Raw genomic sequence first — 24123 nt, 5'->3', positions numbered from 1 at the left:
AATGTCCCCCCTCCTTCCTTCCAAGGGTCTCGTCTAGATGGAACGGGACCAGCAAGGCATGAACCAGGCTCAGATGTGCTTGCAACCTGCCTCCATTTTTCTGCTCATTCAATTTTCTCTGTATTGTTGGCTCTGTTCATCCCAGCTGGATCTCTCCCTAAGACCCAGACACTTCAACCTGAGAGTGACATCAAAGGAACTCCCCAAAGCCCATGGGGACTTGGGAGCTGATGCTGACAGCACAGCGCAGGCTGCAGCCACCGTGCGATCAATAAGGATATGCCAGGGGGAAAATATCCTGCTCAAATCTCTGAGCCCAAAATGATCTTTGCAGGGCTGGCTGTTGGGAAACACCTCTTCAAGTCAGACCCTTGGGAGGAATCACCGGAGAGCTGTGAACGTAATGCCCGCCAGGTATATTTATTGCTTTTTCAGAGAAGAGCTACACTTAAACCACTCCAAGCACACTGAAAATAGAATTTCAGGATATTTATATATTACAGAGGGCTATAATCACCCGTATCAGCTGTTCTTTCTCTTAGAAAAAAAAAATATATATACTTACATATATTTTCCTTTTCTGTGAGGTCAGCCTTCACTCAGTTAATACAATAATACAGTGAAATACAGTAATTGCCTCTGAATAAGATCTTCTCCTTTGGTGTGTACTGCCTAATTCCGCTGCCCCTGTGCGTTTTCTTGTGCTTAAATGTTTTTAGGATCAGAACCTTAAGCTACTGATTTGTGATACGTTTGTCTACATCTGTGCAGAACAACCTGGATGTTGACCTTGAGCCTACTGTAATTTAAATACAGGCAGCAATAATTGAAGCAGGTATGGTCTCGTTCATCTGTTGAGCTGTGATTCTTTGCAAGCAGGGGAATAAGCAAGCAGTTCTGGAAGTAGCAGTGCTCTGATGCAGTTAAATATTGTTTTAAAAACAAACAAGCAACAAACCTCAACCTCAAGGCATCCTTTGACAGGAATTAATTCCAATCTTCCACTGTAAGTGATGCCTTTAGAGCACTGCGAAGCTCACTCAGATGTGTGTAATGCTGCTATCTACTGGAGCGATCAAATATTACACCAGTTCTCTGGTGTAATAGTTCTCCTAAAAGCTAGGAGACTTATGTCTCTCCAGACTGAAAACTGGAAGCAGCACGATTTGACTGGTGTGAAACATCTCGTGCAGGTAGATGACCATTTGATCACTAAATGCATGGGTGACACCACAATTTAATTGATTTAACAGGCTGGATAATCCATAGAAATGGCTATTACTGTGAAGAGGAATACTTTGTTCAGGAAACTCAGGTAGAAAGGTGACAGAGGTGAGGATACATCACCTGCCTCAGATCCAGATGATAATCGAAGAGTGACCACTGGTGAGAGTCCCTGGGTTGTGGATGAGCATGAAGGATCCTGGGGGTGACCTGGGAGCACTAGAAGGCAGATAACTAGATTGCAGGTAACTTGTGAGAACTAGCAGAATCATAACTGGTGGTGAGAGTAAATTAGGAAAAGAGCAGTGTTGGTGGGATTCAGCTTGTGCTACCCAGCAAATCAGCTGGGTATCTAAATTCACTCTGTGTTAGAAGACAGATAGGCACCAGGAATTCAGGTTACAGGCCTGCTTTGTACAGAATCACAGCATGGTTAGGGTTGGAAAGGACCTCTGGAAGTCACCTAGTCCACGCCCCCTACTCAAACAAGGTCACCTAAAGCAGGTTAGCCAGGTGGCTTCTGAAGACCTCCAAGGAGGAGACCCCACAACCACACTGGGAAACTTCTTCCAGTGTTCAGTCACCCGCCCAGCCCAGCAGTGCTGCCTGAGGGGCAGGGGGAGCCGCCAGGGCTCCAGGCTGGGCCCGGGGCCTCTGGGCCTGGCCCTGGGCACTGCTGAGCAGAGCCTGGCTCCGGCCTCTCCGCACCTCCCTGCGGGTACTGACGGCCATGGGGGAGCTCCCCCGGAGCCTCCTCTGCTCCAGGCCCAGCAGCCCCAGCTCTCGCAGCCTCTCCTCACAGCACGGGGGCTCTGGGCCTGGCAGCACCCTGGGGGCCCTGGGCTGGGCTCTCCCCGCTGGGCCCAGGTCTCTCTGTGCTGGGGGGCCCAGGACTGGTCCCAGCACTCTGGCACTGAGTAGAGGGGCAGGATCCCCTCCCTCGACCTGTAGGCAATACTTTGCCTAATGCAGTCCTTTTTTTGCCCAAGGGCCCATCACTGGCTCACGTTCACCTCGGTGCCCCCCAGGACTCCCACTGCTCCCCTCCTCACCCATCAGGCTGGGGATTTCATTATAGAAGTGTTGTCCCTTCCCATGACTTCCATGACTTCCCTTTGTTGAATCCATGCTGACTACTCCTGATGATTTTCTTCTTCATGAGCCTGGAAATGGTTTCCAGGATGAGGTGTTCCAGTACCTTCCCAGGGATTGAGGTGAGGCTGACCAACCTGTAGTTCCCCAGGTCCTCCTTTTTGCCCTTCTTGAAGATAGGAGTGACATTTGCTTTCCTCCTTTGGGCACTTCTCCCAGTTGCCACAATGGACCAAAGATTATAGAGTGGCTGGCCTCATAGTCATACCTGTCAGCTCTCTCAGCACTCATGGGTGCATCCCATCAGGGCACATGGACTTACAAATGTCTCTTTTGTTTAAGTATGTGGTTAAGGGAGGTGAGGTGGATCCTGTCCTAGCCTGTCCAAGCAGATCTCTGGTGTATATGAAATCTGTAAGGACAGGAGTAAAAAAGAAAAAAAGGGTCTCCACAGTTGATTCTGATATTTAAGGATTTCCTCCTGGTGTCAGTGAAAAAATCTTGAAAGTTTCCTACTGTGGTTTAACCTGGCAGGCAGTGAAGTAGCGCACAGCTACTCACTCACTCTCCCCAGGTGGGCTGTGGGAGAGAATCAGAAAGGTAAAAGGATGAGAACTCATGGGTTGTGTTAAGGGCAGTTTACCAGGTAAAGCAAAAGCCACGCACACAAGCAAAGCAAAAGAAGGAATCCGTTCACTGCTTTCCATCAGGAGGAAGATGTTCAGCCACTCCCAGCAAAGCACTGCTCATCACACATTGTAATGGTTTCTTGGGAAGACAAACACCATTAAACCAAACATCCCCCCATCCTCCTCCTTTACCCCAGCTTTTATTGCTGAGCATGATGCCATATGGGATGGGACATCCCTTTGGTCAGTTTGGGTCAGTTGTCCTGGCTGTGTCCCCTCCCATCTCCTGGTGCACCCCCAGCCTCCTTGCTGGCAGGGCAACACGAGGAGCTGAACAGTCCTTGGCTCTGTGTAAGCACTGCTCTGCAACAAATAAACTCATCAGTGTGTTATCACCACTGTTTTCATCAAAAATCCAAAACACAGCATCATATAAGTGTCTATGAAGAAAATTAACTATTTCAACCAAAACCATGACAGCTGCTACAAACTTGGTTATTTCCAGGTGCAAACGATGGTTCTTCCTAAGGCAGGACAGTAGAGGAGCCAAATACAATTAACATATTTCGGGTAGACCTCAGTAAACTCAAAATGACCAGCCAGACTCTCAGGAGCCTGGTTTATGAATAAAAGACAGTTATTCCTTAACCTAACATTAAGAAGTTTGTCAGTACACAATACCCACCTGCAAGCCAGGACACAAGATCTAAGGCCAACTTACTAGAAGTATATATATATATGAGCATAAGAGACAAAATGAGAAAAGTCAAGGCACTGAATGAGATATAACCAGCAGCTGCGTAATTTTAATGCAGCAGGCATAAGAGAAAGACCAAAGGCAAGGCTGATCCACTACACAGCAAAGAGGAAATGAGGGTGATACTTCACTCAGTCTCACTAAATGGATTAGATGCAATCAAGTGGCTAACTTAATTAACATGAGATGCAAAAGATCTCTGTCCCAGGTAATGAAGGACTGGAAAGTATTTGTTTTCCCGTCAGTCAAGCCTGATGAGCATCACTGGAAATTACTTAGAGAAATGGCAAAAATAATCTGGTGAGAGCATGTGGTGTGAGAATTTCTGAAGGCTATGTATAGGCTTAGAAGACTATGAAAGGACTAAATTAATACCCTGTTTTAAAGGAGGAACTGGGGCAGTCAGAACAATTAATTTAATAGAAACTGAATACAAACTATTGGGGAAAAAATCAATGAGCTCTCTGTAAGTTTATAGATTTGTCAAGAACAAGCTCTATCATATCATCCTGACTGCTGACTGACAGAAAAATGGGTCTAACAGACAGAGGAAAATACACTGTTATCATTCCTATTTTCCTTGTTCATAAAGTCTTCAGAAACTCTCTTGCACAATGGTCTCATAAGCAAGTAGGGAAATGCAGTCTAAATGAAAAAGCAAAGCAGTATGAAAAGCTGAACTGGGGGAGCTGTAATCCAGTCATCATCCAAAGGGAAGGATGGATGAAGAAAGAGAGTTGTGGGCAGTCTGCTCTGAGCCTGTAGGACTCAATACTCTCGTTAATGACCTGACTTAAATTACAGAGTACATTTATGACACTTGCAGGTGACTCCAAGCTGTAAAAGAGATATCAGAGACACTCAAGCATAGACCTGCAATTCAGAATAACACAACAAAATGGAAACACAGTCTTAAGTATTGATTCAGTAAGGGTAAAATACAGGATTAATCCACTGCATGAACACAGGGTATAACCCCTTATGTTGCACAGCCCTGAAAGGGATACAGACATCAGAGGGGGGAAAAAAACAGTGCAAAATGTAGCCAAAGCGGGAGGAAGCAGGCCACAATTCCAGCTAAGTGCTCTGAAGAATTCAGTAGCTTCACATGTCCTTCTTTTGGGTGCTATGCTTCAAATAAGACAAGAAACATCCAAAAAGTGGCTAAAAACAGAAAACGCAGATAACCAGAAGACCAAAACATGACCTGCAGGAAAAGATTGTTAAATAGGGGTGATTTGGTTTAGCAAGTAAAGATCAAGCAACGTATGTGCTCAGTCTTCAAATACTGAAAGTTTGTTGAAGAGTTTTTTGTTGTTGTTTTTGTTTTCCACATTTAGGGTAAGACAAGCAGCACTGAGCTTATATTATAGCACAGAAGATTTGGGTTAATCATGGTATCTTTAAATATTGTAGGATATTTAGAAAAGGAGAATAAATGTGTAGCTTGTCTGAGGAGGCATCAACTCGCTACTGTCAGGTACATTTAGGTGCACCAACAGCTGTTTGGGACATACATCAAGTTCAGCTTTATTGCAAGCGGATGGGCAGAGAGGTGCACAAGGCATTGCAAGATCCCTTCCAGATCTACGATTCCTTGAATAAAAAGTGCAAACTCAGTTGACCTGTATCGACCTCATCAATGTGTATAAATATCTGAGGGAAGGGTGCCAGGAGGATGGGGCTGGTCTCTTTTCAGTTGAGCCCAGTGACAGGACAAGAGGCAACGGGCACTAACTGAAGTATAGGAGGTTCTGGCTGAATATGAGGGGATGCTTCTTTACTGTGAGGGTGACAGAGCACTGGGACAGGCTGCCCAGAGAGGTTGTAGAGTCTCCTTCTCTGGGGATTTTCAAAACCTGCCAGGATGCCATCCTGTGCAATGTGTTTCGGGGCGACCCTGCTGGACATGGGGGTGGACCAGATGATCTTCAGAGGTCTCTTCCAACCTTGGCCATTCTGGGATTCTGTATTAACACAAGACCTCACCCATATGAAGATGATGGGCATTTTCTCATGATGCTTCCAGGACTGACTGGAAGACAGTGCCCCTTGGCAAGACTCTGGGGAAGCACGGCAGCAACTGAGCAATTTTCATAGATTCATAGAATATTAAGGTTGGAAAAGCCCTCCAAAATCACCTGGTCCAACCACCCCCCTACCACCAATGTCACCCGCTAAACCATGTCCCTAAGCACCACGTCCAACCGTTCCCTAAACACCCCCAGGGACGGTGACTCCACCACTTTGGCCCCTCTCCCCACCCACGACACAGACATGAACACAGCACTGGAAGGTTTGGAGCCGTTTATTCACTGCAGAGTTCGGGCTGCCCACGCTCTTCTACTATTAAAACCAACACACGGGGACAGCCGCCCCCCGCCTCGCTCCCCACAGCCGCCCCGAAGCCCGTCGTGGTCCCCACACAGCGCCGAACACCGCCGGGAGGGGAAAGGGGGGCACAAAATGGCGGCAGCGCCCCCTGAGGCCTCCCTGAGGGGCTCGCTGAGGCGGCAGCCGCCGCTGCCGCCCCCTCCCCTCCCTCCGCATTTTGCGGCTGTCTCTGCAAAAGCCTGCCCAATACCCGAAACAAAACGCGGAAAAATACCCGTAGAGGGATTGTAAATTAATTTAATATTTTTAAAAGATATTTTCGGTTTTAAAAAGTTAAATTTACCATGAGGAGGCTCCTACGCTCGCCTGAATTTCAGCTTTTCTATCAGGCGTTCCCTTACGAATGCCCCGCTCGCTGCCCGAGATCTCAGAAGGCCCCGCGGCGGGAGCGGGAGGGAGGCCCCCAAGATGGCGATGCTGGCGGAGCGTGAGTGCGGCTCCGGGCGGGCGGCGGCAGCCGCGAACGGCAGCGGGGGGCTGGGGGGGGGGGCGGCGCCCCCTTATAGGGCGGGGGGTGGCCGCTAGTGAGGCTCCTAAGGCCCCGGTGTGCCCCTTCGCTGGGCTCCGGGGGGTGTCCGGGCCTGGGCTCCTCTCAGTGGTAGCCCCTCGGGGAGCGGCGGGGCCGGGGCTCGGTTGCTGAGGGGCTCCCAGCCCCGGGGAGGTTTGTTGGGGGCTGCGGGGGTGAAATTGGGGCGGGGAGAGGGGTGAGAAGGGCTGGGGGGAGCGTGTGGGGAAAGGAGAGGCTGGGGAGCTGAGGGAGAGCTTGGGAGGAAAGAGGAGAAACTGGGAGAAAAGTCAGGAGAAGAGAAAAAAGTAAGAAAGTGTTGGGGAAGAAAGAGGAAAGCTAAGAGGAAAGAAACTCAGGGGAAGGACAAGCAGTTGTCTTTTTGCAGAAGGGTCTCGCTGAATGAAGAGTTTCTGAAGACTTTCCGTTTTATTATATGTTTATTACACATTTTTAACGTTTTTCTTGTATTGTTGTCGGAAATACATTTACTCTTACCTCAAAGGTATTTGAAAACTTGGGTTCCCCCCTGCCCCATCAGCTTCCCCCCAGCAGGGTGCCCAGCCCCACGTCCCTGGGCTCGGGGAGCTCTCCAGGGAGCAGCCCCCGGCCCCTCTCGGGGCAGCCCGTGCCAGGGCTCCGGCACCCGCCCAGCCCAGCAGTGCTGCCTGAGGGGCAGGGGGAGCCGCCGGGGCTCCAGGCTGGGCCCGGGGCCTCTGGGCCTGGCCCTGGGCACCGCTGAGCAGAGCCCGGCTCCGGCCTCTCCGCACCTCCCTGCGGGTACTGACGGCCATGGGGGAGCTCCCCCGGAGCCTCCTCTGCTCCAGGCCCAGCCGTCCCAAAAAGACTGCAAGAATATCTAAAAGAATTCATTAAAAGAATTCTGCCAAGAATAACCCAGCTGGTAACTCTTCCTTGTGTAATGCTTATCAGTGCAAGAAGCAGCGCTCCTGATACTGGCCAAATTGGGAATGATTTTTTTTTTGTCAGAAACTGCTAATTGTTGTTCTCTTCGCTTCTGAGTTCAAGGTGCATTTCTGCAAAGTAACCTTTTCTAGAAATTGAAACTGGATGCAAGTGAAAAGAATAAACTTGCAACTGCAGATTTTTATGGGACAGGGCTCATGTATGATGATTATTGATGTCCTTATGTGGTTCAGGTAAGCTTCCTGGTGTCAGGACACCCTTAACATGAGCTCTAATAAATTTGCTCGACTGTGGGGAAGATGGATTTCAGTATAGTGACTAATTAAAAAAATCTGTTTCCCACTGGAAAATACAGGTGTGAATTGATGAAAATAAAACTGGACTTGTATGGGTAATTTTCAGATTATTTTAGGTGTAAGCTTTGTTGGTACCATTTTTCAGAATTTTACTTGGACGCTCCCGTTTCAGTAATGTAATGGTATGTTAAGGTAGCTTCTGTATGTAGTAAATTCTGAAATGAGTTGCTGCAAAAAAAACAAATCTATTTGCTGAAACTCCACCTTTGCAGGGTTGTTTTTGTTCCTCACCTTCAGCTGAAGTTATAGTTGTGAAGCCAAGTTATGCAGATGTACATTTTGTTTCCAGTGCTGGATCAAGTTCAGCCGTTGTTATTAATTTTCATCCTAAAAGAGAGTCGAGTTAATTGGTTTTACTACAGCTGTGAAAGCAACGCATCGCAGGGCCTTGAAATAACTTCTCGGTGGTACCAGTGGCAGGACAAGAAGCGGTGGGCACAAACTGAAACACTGGGAATTCCCAGGTGGGCAAACACAGAGAAGATTGAATACAGAGGTACTGAAACCCAACCTGGATGCTGTCCGAGGCAGCCTGCTTGAGCAGGGGGTGAAGGAGGTGATTTCGAGAGGTCTGTGTAGCCTCTGCGATGCTGTGAGCTAAGCTGGCAATAGGTAAACTTGGTTGTTCTGTGCTTCGGTAGTTCGAACTTAAAAAATGTAGCAGTTGCCAAAATGGCAGACGAGTTAGCTTTTGGTTTTTGCTTGCTTTTGACTGGGACTTTTAATAAGCTGTGATTAACTATCTTAGCGGTGCTGGTTTGGAAAATCAAAAGAACACACTGAGGAGTTTTGTAGCTTGGATTACAAATAAAATCCCTTCTGTGGGCAGTATGTTTTTTCCTGCTCATTGGAGAAACTTTACCTGTTCATTATTTCCTGCGTTAACGCCATCTGGGGGCGCACAGCAGTGGCTTAGGTGGGAACGTTCAAAAGTGAATGGTTAATGCTTAGGGCACAGCGTTAGCCCTGATAGAAGGGTTTAGGAACCCTTTTCCACAGAGCAGGGTGTCTGAACTATCTGAGGAAATGACCCATTTCTCCACTGGATGGTGCTGCTCACCAAGAATTGCATTGCAGTCTCTCTTTCTGAGGGCGGCCCGGGACATCCGTGTTGCCTTCTGAGCTGTTTTGAGGTAGAAGATAGCAGGTTGATTCCTTCCTTGCTCTTTGAAAATCGGTTAACAGACATTTCTGATGTGATTTATACTTCTTGAAAGTATACAGATAGCTTGCCATACATGAAAAGGAGTGTGTTGACCTGGCACAAGTGTGAGGAGTAATCCTTAATGGTAATTAAGAGATTTGAAACACTTGGGGTGAAGCTGCTGGGAAAAGGAAGGTCTTAAAATGTTTCAGCTTGAGAAATCTCCACAGGAGGTGCCCTTGGGTTTTGTTAGCAGGGTCCTCCTGGGAGTAAAACATCTGAGGGCTTCTGTACGGGGAGGTACTCAGGAGAATTACTAGAAGTCACCTTTTAAAGTGGATTAGTTGGACTACATCAAACAATTCGGTTTGGAAGTTAATTTAAACTCCCGTGTTCATTTGACACGGATTACCTCTGCTGTGTAGACAAATCCTTAAATACACACGGTGGCTTTACAGCCGCAAGAATTGCGTTGAATTTCATTTCTTGGGATTTGCAAAGCCATCCCCTGGGAAACTATGGACAGTGTAACAGAAGGTGAGCGTGCTGAAAATACCTGAGAGCGTATTGTTAGAGCTAGATCTAAAAAAAAGGCATTGAGTACTTTGGTTTTGGTGACTAGGTGAGGGAAATTAACTGATAATTGAGGGATTTTAAACAAAGGGACAAACAAATTGGAAAGGAGAGGTACTGTTTGGGTGAGCAGCGTTATATTCTCCTCTAAATTGCTTCTTTTTAGTGGCCTTTATGTTGCACTCTCTGTCCTTAACGTTTCACTGTCAGCTATGGAAGAAAGCAGCAACTTTCAGAGCTTTTGAAGGACTTGTTTTTTGGTGCCAGGGTGATACCTTAATTTAAAAGTCGTTCTTCTCCATAAATGCCTGGAAACTTGAGTCCTTAAAGGTCGTGTGCGTCTTGGGTGAAGGAAGATGGCAAAACATGCTAATTGTCCCAAATCCCTAGAGAATTCAGGAGGGAACCTGAATTTGCTGGGGTCTGCCTAAAATCACAGTTCGCGGTGGCGTTTTCCCAACTTCTGGTAGCAGCACAGGCAGGGCTTGTAGGCGATATTTCTGCCTGATGGAAAGAGGTTGTTGTTTTTGTGTAGAGAAGTGAACTAAATGAGTGCTTTAGGATTTCTCTCACAGCACTAAGTCATTTAATATACCGTAAAATCTCTTTTTTATGGACTGTTTGGGCTTTTATGAATTTTTTTAATGTTACTTTTTTGTGGGGCTGCCCTGCAGCACTTTTTTTGAGCTTCAAAGGCTCAGAAGCACGTTAAAAAACAACCAGCATCCTGCACTCTGACGGTGTTAGTTCTTTCAAGAAGAACCAAGCCTGGGCAGAAAATGAATTGAACGCGCTCGTAATATTCTCTCCCTCTGGCCCAAATCCGAAGTGTTACGTTTTCGGGAGAGATGACTTCCTGATTATGAAAGCGCCTCGGTGGACTTGGCTCCTCGCTGACTTTCTGTGGCCTTGGGTTAACCGGTCAGTTTTGATCCGCTGTTTCCCATGGTGGTTAATGAAGTTTGTAATCTTCCTGTCTCCCATTCTTTGTCTTGTTTATTTAGGTTCTCTTCCTGCGTGTGTTTAGGTGTGCGCTTAAAGGGGCTGGTTAACGGGGCTAACTTTTCTTCCTCGGTTTCAAAGAAGCTATTCCTGCTGATGGAGACAAACTCACGCATGTGGGCCTGGGGGACTGTGGTTTCTGTAGTGGTTTACGTAGGACAAAAGAGCCCCGGGTCTCCCTTGGATCTCTGACACCTGCAGTCATATCCGGTGACTTTTCAGTTTCCAAACAAGCCATTTTGCAGCGGATCCAAGAGCTGAAATCCCTCTGGTTTGCGTTGTGCAGTTCAGCTCCACTGGTCACTTACGTTTGGTTTTTGACTTGGCTATCATTATGAAAGCAAATCTTCAGACTCCTGGGTAAGAGGAAGGATGGCCAGTGGCCATTTGTCCAGTGCTGGGAAAGGCAGCACTAAAATCTCATCCCTTGTACATTTTATGTTGAAGCCAGATGTAAAAAAAAGTTGGAATAAAGATGGAATTTAAGCCTGTGCACTTAAATGGTAATCCTCAACACCTTTGCTGGATTGCAGCCCATCCTTAGGGATGACAACTTCTGTGGCCGTTTTACTTTCGCATTCCTTGTACTAAAAGTTTCCATAAGACTTTTTTTTTTCCAATATCACATAATAGGATTAAGCCCCCCCAAATGTGATTGATCTGTTTGTTTGTTTTTTTTTTTTTAATGAAGGACTTTTCTTGACTTGATTAAATACTTGGAATACTGTGGAAATGTAAATAGAGCCTGTCTGAATTTTTCCTTCCGTCTCTAGCCCGTAGAAGGCAGAAGTGGTCTGTGGATCCACGAAACAGCGCCTGGAGTAAAGATGAAACTAAATTTGGACAGAAGATGCTGGAAAAGATGGGCTGGTCCAAAGGAAAGGTATGGTCTAAAGGAGAGCTGTCTAGATGGAGGGCGGTGTCTCAGTTCTTTCTGAACTGAAAATGCTTCTACCAAAAAAATAGGGGGGGGGGGGGGGGGGGGGGGTAGAGGTGTGGGTGTAAGACTGCTGGGGGATTCTTGGCCCCAGCATTTAAAACAGCCATGTTCTTTTTGTTTGATTTATTCCTTTAAGTTTGCTAAGACTGCAGAGAATTTGAGCAACATTAGACTTCTATAATTTCTTACAAAGGTACTTGCCAGCTTGTTCCTCCCTTGCTCTCCCATTTTTCTACCCTCTCTTTGACAAGGTAGTGTCCACAAGTCAGAGCAGGAGCTGGATCATTAAATCAGGTGACATTTAGAGAAGTCTTTAAGTTGCTTTCATGCTCTCGGTTCTCTCCCTGGCTGTTTGTGCTGTTGAAAGAAACTCCAAGAGCTGGAGTTTAATCTTCCACCCGTTTTTAAAGGTTCCTTCTGATCTGTTCCCTGAATGGCCAAAATGCAGCATTATGGGAGTTGCATTCCTTCCCAACTCCAGCGTGTACCTGTGCGGTAGGGTGACAGGTTGCTGGTGCTGAGAATAATCTCTAGGTCAGCGCAGATAGCTGCAGACGTTGCTGCTGCCACTTGAAAGCAGTTTAACTTCCACAAAGGAGCCTCAGCAAAGCCGAAATTTGGACCTGCACATCAGTGTGGTTAGTGAAACAAACACACGCAACCTGCCCTGCCCCATGTTATATATTTAGTTTTTCTCCTAGATCTCCTCTGTTTTCTTTTAAATTAACAACATTAGGGCCATTCTTAATTCTGTGAATATATTACAGCTTAGTGTGAAAAATAAGCCTACCCCCTTGAATTTCTCAATGTAGTCTACTGTTGCCTCAGTTGGCAAAATAACAGAAATCTGGCTTCTGTCTTTAATTTCACCGACGATAAGCTGCGATCCCTGATTCAAAGGCTGCTGAAGTCAAAGAACTGGGGTTGGTTTCACTAGGCTTTAGACCAAACTGTTAAAAGTGTGGGACTGGGTACTGTCTTGTTATGTAAAGTTGTGTACATGGCTGTTTTGGAAGCGTGAGACCGAAAATAGGTACGTAAACCAGAGTAGGAAAAAGTACTGATGGTATTTCAGGCTGCCAGCAGCTCCTCTGAACATGGATAATGCTTTGCTGTTACAAACACTTTGTGTGAGGGTGTGGAAGGAAGGCCCTCACGGTGCTTTAATTTTTTCTGAGGGTTCCTTCTCGTCTTCTTCACAGTAAGTTTCCTGTGTGAGCTACTAGACCTTTCTCTACAACAATTATAGCTGTACTAGAGGGATTTATATCCCCGTTCTGCCACAAACTCAGACAAATGGAAGCATCGCTTGGCCAAGTCAATGGGCAGCAGCCCATCTGTGCTCTGAAATTAAGCTGCTTACACTAGTCCCGTTATTAGTTGTGCTGGAATTAGGTCATGGCAGGATGCCCTGCTTGTTTCCATACTTCTTGGTTAGCTGAAGTTTCAAGGTAAATTTGCCACCCCACTGACCAGAAAACCTACTGGGTCTGTGGTAGGAGCAGCCGTGTTCAAGTGTGGTCATTGCCTCGCATGTTGGATATGCACAGGCTCTGTCCACAGGGCTTCTTTCCACTACTCCACAAGACCCATATATACATAGTTATTATATATTTATTTATTTATACATATTTATTATGGTCATTTGTTACTGGTGACAGGATGGGGGGGGGGGCGGAAAAGCAGGTAGATATCAGTAATATTCAATTCCAAATGTTTCTTTTTTTCCCCTGGTTGTGCAATTAAGGTAACACTGGGCCTAAAGATGGCTTTCCAGATTTGAGTGCTTGTGTTTTTTTAGGATAGACAAACCCAACATCTGTTTGCCCCGGTATCTTCACCAAATCATGAGTGTGAATGAGATGGAAAAAGTTCTTAATGACCTGCTAGCTCCAGTCTGATCTTTCTGCCTTCTCTCACCCCCCTCTAATATAAATCCGTTCTGCTTTGTAAGCTCCATGTGGCATCTCTCTCAGCATTTACACAGCTGCCTTTGCCATGAGGGGGGTGGTTTTGGTAAGAGGCATGTTTTTCTTATGTAGTGTCTTGTTTGAAAATTGTAAACACTTTGGACTTGCCTAGGAATGTCAGGTGGCTTTCTGATTAATCACCTGACTATTTAATGTTGTTGTTATTTTAGTGTTTATGGTATTTTGCTGGAGGCTTAAGTAGTAAATTAAAAAATACTTAGTATCTTGTGGATGTTAATGCCTGTGAATGAATTCAGTTGCAGGCAAGCAAATAGTAACTTGTGGTTTCTTGCTGTATTTCATTGCAAAATGTCTTCCAGTACAATGGCTTGAGTTGCTTAGTCACTGCTGGAAAATCCTTGCATTTTTTTTTCCCTTAAATCCTCATTAGGGTCTTGGTGCTCAGGAGCAAGGAAATACAGAACATATCAAGGTTCAGGTGAAAAACAACATGCTGGGGTTAGGAGCATCCATCAATCACGAGGTGAGTGCTAGACCCAGGTAAGGAGATGTGGCTCCCTCGTCAGCTTTTATAATGGGACCTTAGTGAAATCTGTTACCACACCTGGTGGTAGCATGTACCTTTGTGAATATCTCTGCAGAAACTGTTGAGCTGGAGCGTAGTTATGCTCTCTTGGGTATTTTGGAAGTAAGTACCTGCTTGGAAAGGTTACAGTGAATTCTTAGGTCGTTCAGAGAGTTTTTGCTTCTGAATCGCTAAAATATTTGCTTATTCCCTGTGTCTCCTACCCAGCTTAGCTTTATGCTTTCTGCCCCTCATCCTTATACGGTCACCTTCCTGACGGGAGTTCAGGTATATAGGGAAAGCTGGATGTGCTTCTAAAGATATTTGTCCCGGAATCAACAACTTAAAAAACTTCATTGCTGGAAAATCACACTCGTATTTTCTGCCTACTTTTGAAAACGTCTTATGCAGACTGGGACGTGCAGAGCCAACAGCAGCTCGGTATTGTTTAAAGGCTTACAAACACAACCCTTATCAGTTCTGTAGGTTGGAGTGATTGTAGTATGCCGTTGTTAGTATTGCCACCTGTGGAGCTTTGTTGGTCCCTCCCATCAAGAAGGGTTGAGTATATGCAATTAAGTTGCTTCTTGGAGAGCAGAGTTTAAAACCTGTTTTAGCAAAACCTCTGTTAGGTCTGAAAACTGTTGCCTCGTATTCACATGGGTGATATTTACAGGACAACTGGATTGCTCATCAGGATGACTTCAACCAGCTTCTGGCTGAACTGAACGATTGCCACGGACAGGGTGAAACAGGTAGGTTCATGCATTGCTCAATCAGATGCTGGAAGCTTAGCAGAGTTTCCATTCTCTGTCTTAACAAGGCTAGCTGAGGCCCAATCCTTTGGGCTGCTAGCAGTGTATCCTTGCGGAGGTCAACAGCTCCCCCTTCTTTCTCCCCCCAAATCCCTGGGAGCTGAAGGACATGTGGCCATCCATGACCATGCTCAAGTTTGTCTGGATGAGTAGGTCTCAGTGGATCAGTTTAACCTCTGTTAAAGGCTTTTTACTGGAGAAACCAAACATCAAAATTCTGAATTTGGGAGTTTTATCCAAGACACGGGGGACCTTTTGCTGGGATGTACTACAGCCGTGCTTGTTTCTTTTTAAAGCATCCAGAACCAGTATGAAAGCTCAGAACACAGGCATTCACCATTGCAGTGCGTTTGCCTTCCTTTTTCTTATTAACTGTCACATCTGGTTTCCATGCTCTGGTGGTTTCTTAAATACCTACTTTTCCTGTCCTCAAAGAGCTGCTCCTTAGCTTTTGACTCAGAGTTATGCATCTCTGTTTTGAGTGTAGTATAATGTGATTTTTGTAGACCTGATGTAGAGCACACAAGTGGGGTAACTACGCAGCTCTCCCAAAGGGGCTATTTATAAAGTTTATTGGTTTTGAAAAGTGTTGTGCGGTTTGACCTTGGTTTGTAAAAATGAACTAATGCAAGGCTGTCAGGTGTGAGCTTACAGAAAGAATTTCAGCTGGCTTACAATCTCTCCTTTGGACTGGTACATCTCAAACTCTGAGCGTACGTCTAAACAACGCTGCGGAGTGTTGTTAAACCAAGGGCTTCTGTTTGGGCACAACAACTTGTCCACGTGCTGCTGGTGTCGGAATTGCCAGCTTAATGAAGTTAGCCACTCCTAATTCATCCTTAACATTTGTGCGCAAAAGATTTGCAGGAAGAGGAAAGGTAGAAAGAGGAGGAGGAAGGTCAGTTAAAATGAAGTCTCAAAGTTGTTTTCTAATCCTAGAGGGCTGGGATTAAAATTCTAAACACAATGCTTTAAAAAGTTATTTTAATTGCTGTGGAAGTTATTCTCGTGCATTGGAGCCCTCATCGTGATCTGAGGCCACACAGTGCTGCTAGCTGCTGTAGTGAAAGTCCTCAAGAGGTAGAAGAGCGTATTGTAGGGAAATTCCAAAAGTTCCTGTCTACCTTTATATCTAAATCCTACCCAAGTTCCAACTTGAGCCATGAGAAGATCATTTAGGTGTAACTGGTGGGAAACCTGCGAACTGATGAGCGGGGAGCTGAAATGATTTGCCCAAGGACACAATGAGTCAGCACAGAGGCAGGTTCATTGAGCAAGGCTGTCTTGTTCCTAAAGCTGTGCTCTGTCCTGTAGGTCATCTGTACGGATACAAAATGGTCCCATAAAAACCATATTTCTCCCTGTTTTACTCAGTTATTTTTCCTTGGTCTTTTTAGCAGCTTGGACAAGAGATTTCAGTCACTGAGCACAAATTCGGATGCAAGTTGAAAAGTCCCGGTCAGAATCACGTTGGGTGATTTGCAGAGTGTAAGCGTTGCTCTGAAACTTGTTTCTTTGGCAATTGTTTAAGCTGGCAAAACTCATCCAGATAATTCCGCCTGCAGCTGTGCTGCAGGATCAAATGTTACATTGTTGGCCATCATCCAGTTTCAAATTGCATTAAAAGTCAGCTGAAAACCTTCATTGTTCTTAAATAACTGGTGCAGTTGCCAGAGCTGGATTGCAATTAGAGATTGGGAAGGAAGGGCCCTGTGTCGGTTTGTATGCCAACATTCAAATACCCTTAATCTAGATAGATTTAGCTTTCTTCTCTTTTTTTCTTTAGCTGAGCACCTGGTGAGGAGTTTTGATTCTTGGCTTTTTTGCTGGGATGCTGAGTGGTGAGGACTGTGTCCCTTTCCCATCTGTAAAATGGGGTAAAACATGCTGGCCGTGCCTGTCATGTGCTTCGGAATATTTATCTGTATCAGATTTGCTCTAGAAATGCCCCAACTTATTTATGACTAAATTGCTTTTAGACACAGCAGAAGACAGACAGATGTACCAACTTGTATGTTGCCATTGCCAGCACGTTTCTAAGCTCAGTGAAATTACTTCTTGAAGGCACAAGGCGGTGCTGCTGCCCCTTTTGCTGTAAGAATGAAGTGCAGGAGGAAGCCTTGTGGAAGTCCCTTCCTGCGTAAAATTCAGTACAAGCGTATAGGAGAGCAGGCTCAGAGTGTTGCACCTATAGTCAGGGTATTTTAATTGTCATGCTTGCTTTGCCCATAGGCCCTTCTATTGAGGATTTTCAAGTTGACTGCAAAATCTGTCTAAAACTGGATTTTCTAGTTAAGGTTTATGTGCAACATCAAGAGTAGATCTGAGGCTGCTTTCTGGTAATAAACTCTCCCACTGCGGGCTGTAGATCTCATTTTTAGGTCAATGACTATCGTCAGGTGGCACTACTTGTAAAGTGCTGTGATACCAATGTCAGAAAAACTTGGTCTGCACAGCTTTCAGGGGTGGGATTGTATGAAAAAGGTGACTCAACTTGGCCTGCAGGGTATGGGTTGATTTCCCTACCTATCCCAGCTGCCACTGGCAGGAAAAAAAAAAACAAAAACAAAAAACATTTCACCCTAAGTAGCCTTTTCTATAGTTATGGAGCACAGAATCCTGTAGTGCCTGCTTCTCTTTGGGACAGGACCATAAAGTAGTTCTTACTGGACTCTCCTTCCGACAATTTCTTGTAAATTAACAGGCTCTGTGGATGCAGAGAATGTGTCTGTACCAGTAAAGTAACCTGCCACGGCACAGAAACTTGCTATCTTTCCTGTTAAATAGTTAGATAATCCCTCACATGCTTCTGACCTGCACAAGCTAACAGTCTCTCAAACAACTCCTGAATGAAAGTGGGACTTAGCCGTCCACCCCCAGAGACCATTCCCGGTGGGGTAGCTCATAGGCAGCCCTTCAACTGAAAGGTAGAAGAACTAAATAATATAGATGTGGCACTTCTAGCTGGCCTCAGGAAAGAAAAAGGTCTACCTGTTTAATTTCCTTACACAGAGATACCAGACTTTGCCCAGATAGGGGCGCTTTAAGGAGTGTTAGAGTTGGAAAACCTGTCTGGTGTGGTGTCTTTATTTTCTTCTCTCCCTTTCTGTCCATTCAGGTTCAGTATTTTATTTTGTACCATTACTTACAGCTTTCTCAGGCACTAGCACTGGAAATACTTTGTAACAAACGGCAGAACTGATCCATCTTCTTACCATAGAAAATGCTTTAAATTAGACTTTACCTTAGACCTGCAGTGCTTGTATCTGCCTTTTTCAAATTACACTAGATTGGAAATGGGAAGGGAAGGGGATGTGGCAAAAAAGAATCATGCAGTAACATGTCTCAGAGGAAGGTTACCATGCTTCCTTCAGTGGTATGCTGTTACAACTTGGTTTTGAAAGAGAAAGTTAACTACAGTGATGTTTGAATTTGGTTGTTAGTGTTTCTCTAACAGGGTTGGAACCTGTATTTTTATCTTTTAGAGTCCTCAGTGACTAATCGGAAGACGACGTTTAGTCTCGAGGAAAAATCCAAATCCTCCAAGAAACGTGTCCATTATATGAAGTTTGCAAAAGGTAAGAGGAATTGTTTCTGGTTCGTAAGCTCTAGCCAAGATTAATAAAGCATATGTCAAGGTGATCTGTTACTTTCTGTAGTCTATATATGACAAGTAGAATCTTGGTTTAGAAATAACCCTTGCAGCAACCTGCCTAAAGCTATAATACACTATTTCTCTTTATTTTGGACAATTCTGTCTGGCTTTAGGCTGATATCATTGAATAAATCAATTCCTGTCTGTAGGAGCCATCAGCTGACCGAAGAATAATGAATATTCTCAGCAATGTGAGTGAGAAAAGGGCTGGAGAGGGAGGCAGAGGTGATGGCCAAGTAACTCCGTTATCTGGACTGCACTGTCCTCTGCAATCTCCAGTAACCCTGCCAAGAGATCATGTGGATAAGATAAGCGGTCAGATTAAATGGTGCAGGAAGAGGAAAGCCCTCTTACATCTCCTAGATACTTTATTGGGTCAATTCGGACAGCGATGGGTGGCCAGAAAATCTGTACCAAGAACTTGTGGAGTTGGGTAACTTCTTTCTCTGTAGAGTGATGGCATTATTTCAGCCAAACCTGCTTTCTGCTCTTGGCCATTGTTAATCCCTCGCTCTGTTTCTCTCTTGGTAGCGTTCCCTTTCCATGCACCCGTGTGCACATGGTGGGTGTGAATCTGTGGTTCAGTAGAGGGATGGGATCAGTTTCCACTACTGGTTAATTTATTAAACTTAAAGCTCAGTGTAATGTTTTTGGATAACAAATGCTTCTGCTAAAACAGAGGTAATTGGCTTCTGAATGGAGGCCAAATTCTGATATTGGGGGTTGGGTCTTTTGATGAAGTAAGTCAAGTGTGTTAACATGACCCTGCCACTTAATGACATTAAACAATTAAAGTGGTTCAGGACTTCAAGTACAGAGACCATGGCCTACTTGAGGTAGTAGCAAAGAGGATTTATTTTTGTTTTTAAATTTTTTACTAAATAAAGGGGGGGGGATAAAACACCTTTTGAGCATTTAAAATACAGAGCAAGGCTTTCGTGTTAACAATATCCCTTATTTGTTTGGCTGCAGTGCTTCTATAAGGTAGGCCCCTCTTGGACTGTACCCTCTGTGGTTTAAACCAGGGAAATTCCTCCTTCTCAGGGAAAGAGGAGAAGTTATTTGAAAAAGGCTGATGTTGTTGTGGCCCTTGTTGTTGAAGTCCGATCCTGCTTCCTTTCAGACTAAACAAGACAAGCTCACACAAAAGCGGGAGAAGGGAGCAGCAACGATAGAAAATGCAGCTTCCGTTTCTGATGCTGTTTTGTAGCCTCACTGCTGGAGGAACACGGGCACCGCTCATGGTCTTGGCCATCTCACTTGAATCTGGGAAATTTATATCAATATGAGATTGACAGTGATGTAAAATGCTCTGTGGTGACATGTCTCCTAACCCTCCGTAGGCAGTTAAAGATCCTGAGAAAAAGAAGCAGGTGGAATAGTCAGACTTTGTTTTGAGGTCAGTGATTTTGGAGTCTGACTATCAAACGCAGTAAGGCGAGAGCCAAGCAGACTCCTGGGGTGCTGTCATTTGGCCTGTGTGGACTAATTTTTGTTTCTTCAACTTTTTCTGACTTATTTTCTCAAAGAATTCTCTGAGGCAAGCAGCAGACAACTGAATATAAAGGCTTCTGCGCTGTGAGCTCGGCCAAACATTTGCTGGCATCTCAGAGTATCACATCACACCCATTGTCTTTCCTCTCTCTGCTTCTTGCCTGATACCCAGCTAGCCACACGACAGTCACATGGGAATAATGGTCCTACTGAAACGCTTTGCTTTGCCCTTGAAATTGTTTTTATGTGGGGATAATCCAGTGTGTTGCAGAGATGGAGGTTTTGCGTTTCAGAAGCAGTTTCATGAGTCAAAGAAAAGCACCCACTGAGTAAAGATTTTTATGTTTTCACTATACGGAGGAGATATAAGTCCCTAACTCTGTCAGAGATGGAGAATTCTCGTGAGAGTCCCAAGATGTGCATGTTCTCTCTGAACTTTTCTTGTCTGTAGGAGGATACAACTCTTCTTCCCCTTTAGAGTAAGTAGAACAGGCTGTTTCCCTCGTCTTGCTGTGCCAATTACAGTGTCAGATGGGGGAAAACAAGTTGTTTCCCTGTGGACATACAGGGACGTAGGATATGGTTGCCTCCTCACCAGCCTTCCCCCACCCACACATACATTTCCTACTGTATGTGGTAGCCATGGGCAGCGTTCATGTAGTGTCTGTAACGTACTGTTCCTGATTTGTGCGCCTCCAAAAATAACTTCTCCATCTCTGTGGGTTACAGTTTGTTACCACCAAATGTGAAGATTGTGTTTTATTTTCCTCTCCTTACTCCTTCCAGGTAAGGATCTCTCTTTGCGCAGTGAAGATGATCTGTCCTGCATATTTGGGAAGCGACAGAAGACTACGAAGATGCAGGTAAATGAGGCTTCATCTTTCTTTTGTTTCCTTGCTTATTTTTGCTTATAATAAAGGCATGTTTAAATGTCTTGCTACTAATTAGATTACCATGTTTTATCAAAAGCAAGGGGTCTTCTGCCTATTTTTATGTAGAGGTTGCAGGTGGAGTGCTGCTCTCTGAACTGTTAGAAGAGTATATTTAATATTTGTATGAATTGCTGTGATGTAACTTCTTTGGAATTACTGAAGAATCTTCACTACTTTAATTTTACACTACTTAGGTGACGTACATTGCAAAGTAGATAAATTTTCCTTCATCTGAAGTTCCATAAACATCCAAAATAAAGTTTGACATTCGGCAGCAGCTGGCCAATCTCAGCAAGCTGCATTATTTTTCACAAGAACTGGGAAAGGCTGAGCAGCTGCAAAGGTTTGCTCATCTCTGAGCAACGACAAATAGCAAGAAGACTTTCCCCAACTTTGTGTAATGAGATCACCGTTTCTACTAGCATTTTTTTATACTATTTATTAGCATTTTCCACTTGCGGAGAACAGACCTGCTATACCAGTGTATGAGAAACAGGCTTACACTGGGACATGATTAATGTATCCAGAAACATTCTTTGGAAGAGATAACATCTGGAGAAACACAAATAAATACGCTGCACGGATGGCACTGTTGATTCAGAGGTCTCTGAAGTCTCTTGCAGCTAAAGGGAAAGATGGGACCTGAAAAAATTGAATGGAAGTTCCTGAAATACCCTGTGTGTATTTGACACCTTGCTTGTTGTGCAGTACTCTTGAGAATTGTTTTGTGAGCCACTGTGAAATTTGGAAGGAGAAGAATAGGGGACAAATGCGCCATAAGATCCTGGGCAGCAGCAAAAGTAATAACGTGTTTCTGGTTGTGTAAAGTATAGGTGGAATGACAAGGGGGTTGTGAAGAAGAAATTGTGATTCACTGAGGATTCTTCACTGGAAAGACCTCCTAATATGAAATACGAAACACTTTGGTGGGTGTCTTGGATTAATTTGAAGGATTTGGTCTTGCTGTTTTCCCGTGTAGTGTTGTAATTTCAGACAATGTGCTGTAGGTTTTAGAGTTGCTGGTGGGAAAAACTGTTTTGTGGGTACTCTCCTCTAAACTACAAAAATACAGTCACAGCTAATGAAACGAGGAAGCTGGAAGAGACACAAGCAAATCGAGAACTGTCCTGTCTTGTCTGCCACCGTGAAGAACGGTGTGAACCTTTGTTGCAAGTCACATGGTTTGGCTTGAAAGGTGAGAGCTTGGGTAGAGGCCGTCAGTCACAACAGAACCAATCTGAACTTACAACTCTCTTGATAGAAGCATTTTGGGACTTCAGGTTACAGATCTCAATTATTAGAGATCTCAGATGCTGGAGTTAAACATGCCCCATCAAAACCCCGTGATTAATGCCGCTACTGCTCAGGTCAATATGCCATAGATCCGTTGCAGTCAGGTCAATATGAAGCGAGAACTGGGGTTTAGTGCACATCACCAGGAAACAGCGCTGTGGCTAAAGCAGTACATTTTGCATACCCATGGGTTTTTCCAAATAGCTGGTCTTGTTTTCTCTTCACTTTCCATATCTTTGGAAACTAAAGATAAGTTCGGAAAGTGGTGTTGCTGTTTCTTCTGGGGCTTTATCCTGCAGAACGTTTCTTCTTTTGAGAGGCACCGGACATCATACTTGCTTGTGGCTGCTTGTAAAGGGAAGCTAAGTTTGTGCTAATTCCTTGACCAGTGCAGTGGCTGGCTGATGGCTGCTGTTGTGCATATTTCCTTTTTACCCTCGCTGAACACTAAGCTAATGGTTCAAGGTTCTGGCAAAAAGTTACAGACCGTTCCCTGTTCATCGGCCCGATTTCCACATGCAAATATAGGCAGGAGGTAATATAATTTGGAGCTGCATTGTTGTCTTCTGGCTACTGTCTGCTGCTAAGCAGCCACAGGGAGAGAAAGCCAGAGGCAGCACAACTGTTTTTTTTTTTTTCCTCCTTCATGGGTCAGAGATCTGTGGAGTTTGCACAGAACAAAAAATGCATTGCTCAGGCACTCCAGCTCTGAACAATTTCATTTCATTGCACCCATGAACTCTCTCTACCCTTTGCATCATGTTCCAGAGCCTGGTCGTTAAGGTGGCATAAATGGAACTGCCACATGAGGATTTGCAGTACTGTTCCCTTTGTGTGTTTGCTTTCTGTTTTTGAAATCCCTGGGCTCTGGGCATTGCCCGAACGTGGCAGGGAGAGCGCTACAGCGGCAGGAAAGTGCTGTCATTCTCCTGGAAGCAAGTTGTTCCTGTCTGTTCTGTGTAGAGATAATGTAGAAGGAGCCCTGCTGTCCATCAGAGCCCTGTGGTATACCTTCAGGCTGTGGTAGGCCCTAGTTCCTTTTAATTGCAGTTCCTGCAGCCACTAGTAACACCTGTACACTGCAGTTCTTGTTCAGGGCAGGTAAGGACGGCTTCCATACGTATGTAGGTGCTAGAACTGCTACTACTGTCAGTAACAGAATGGCTCAGGTAGGAAGGGACCTTAAAGACCATTTAACTCCAACCCCCAAATAAATCAAATTGCATGTTCTGAGTTGTATTTGCAACTGAGATGATATACAGAAATTGGTCTCGTAGCTTAGTCCTATCTTTAGGGCTTTTTCTGAGGTATTAGATTCTTTTTTTTTCTTTTTCTTTCCAGAGATGCAGTTACAGAAACTTTCAGTCCAGATTTGATTTGGAATGAATGACTTATCCTCAGCTCTCAACAGAGCTGTTATTCCAGTCTTGACCTTCTGACAGAGATACTCAGCCTAGTTCTGTTCCCTAAGCATCTAGTTGTTTTGGTCCAGCTTCACGACCATCTTTGGTATAAATTCATGGAATGCAAGAATCGCTTTTCACAGAATTACTGAACTTGGAGGAGACCTCTGGAGGTCTCTAGATCAGAGTTGCAGGGTCAGCTTCAGCAGGTTACTTGAGACTTTGTTGAACTAGGTTTTGACCATCTCCCTCCGTTAAAGCTTCCGATTTAAACCTGTGACAAAATTAAGTGAATGGATGAAGCATCAGTTGAGAAGCGAGAGATGGGAATGTCTTGGAAAAATGAAATTCTTATACTATGAGTGGATTCAGCTGGATGAGCATTTGTAGTCCTGTAGGCATTAGGGATGCTGGAAGTTATGGAAAGGTTTCAGGATGCATGCCATTGTCCTATGGCATTATCAGCAAGTTTTTCATCTGTAAGAGTTGCAG

The 24123-nt window shown here is 44.8% G+C and overlaps 1 protein-coding gene across 1 annotated transcript in view; it reads left to right on the top strand.

The window, feature by feature from the left end:
• The first annotated feature begins 6471 nt into the window (after positions 1-6471).
• Positions 6472-24123, top strand: part of PINX1 (PIN2 (TERF1) interacting telomerase inhibitor 1) — a 58460-nt gene continuing 40808 nt past the window's right edge. Inside the window, exons 1-6 of the mRNA XM_035563652.2 lie at positions 6472-6523; positions 11377-11486; positions 13905-13997; positions 14716-14794; positions 18340-18432; positions 20790-20866. Coding sequence (XP_035419545.1) covers positions 6505-6523; positions 11377-11486; positions 13905-13997; positions 14716-14794; positions 18340-18432; positions 20790-20866 — 471 coding nt within the window. The 5' untranslated portion in view covers positions 6472-6504. The remainder of the gene's footprint in view (positions 6524-11376; positions 11487-13904; positions 13998-14715; positions 14795-18339; positions 18433-20789; positions 20867-24123) is intronic.

Source organism: Cygnus atratus, chromosome 3 (assembly GCF_013377495.2).
Source record: "Cygnus atratus isolate AKBS03 ecotype Queensland, Australia chromosome 3, CAtr_DNAZoo_HiC_assembly, whole genome shotgun sequence".
NCBI classification, from domain to species: domain Eukaryota; kingdom Metazoa; phylum Chordata; class Aves; order Anseriformes; family Anatidae; genus Cygnus; species Cygnus atratus.
Note: the sequence above shows the minus strand (reverse complement) of the source record. Positions and strands in the feature narration are given on the sequence as shown.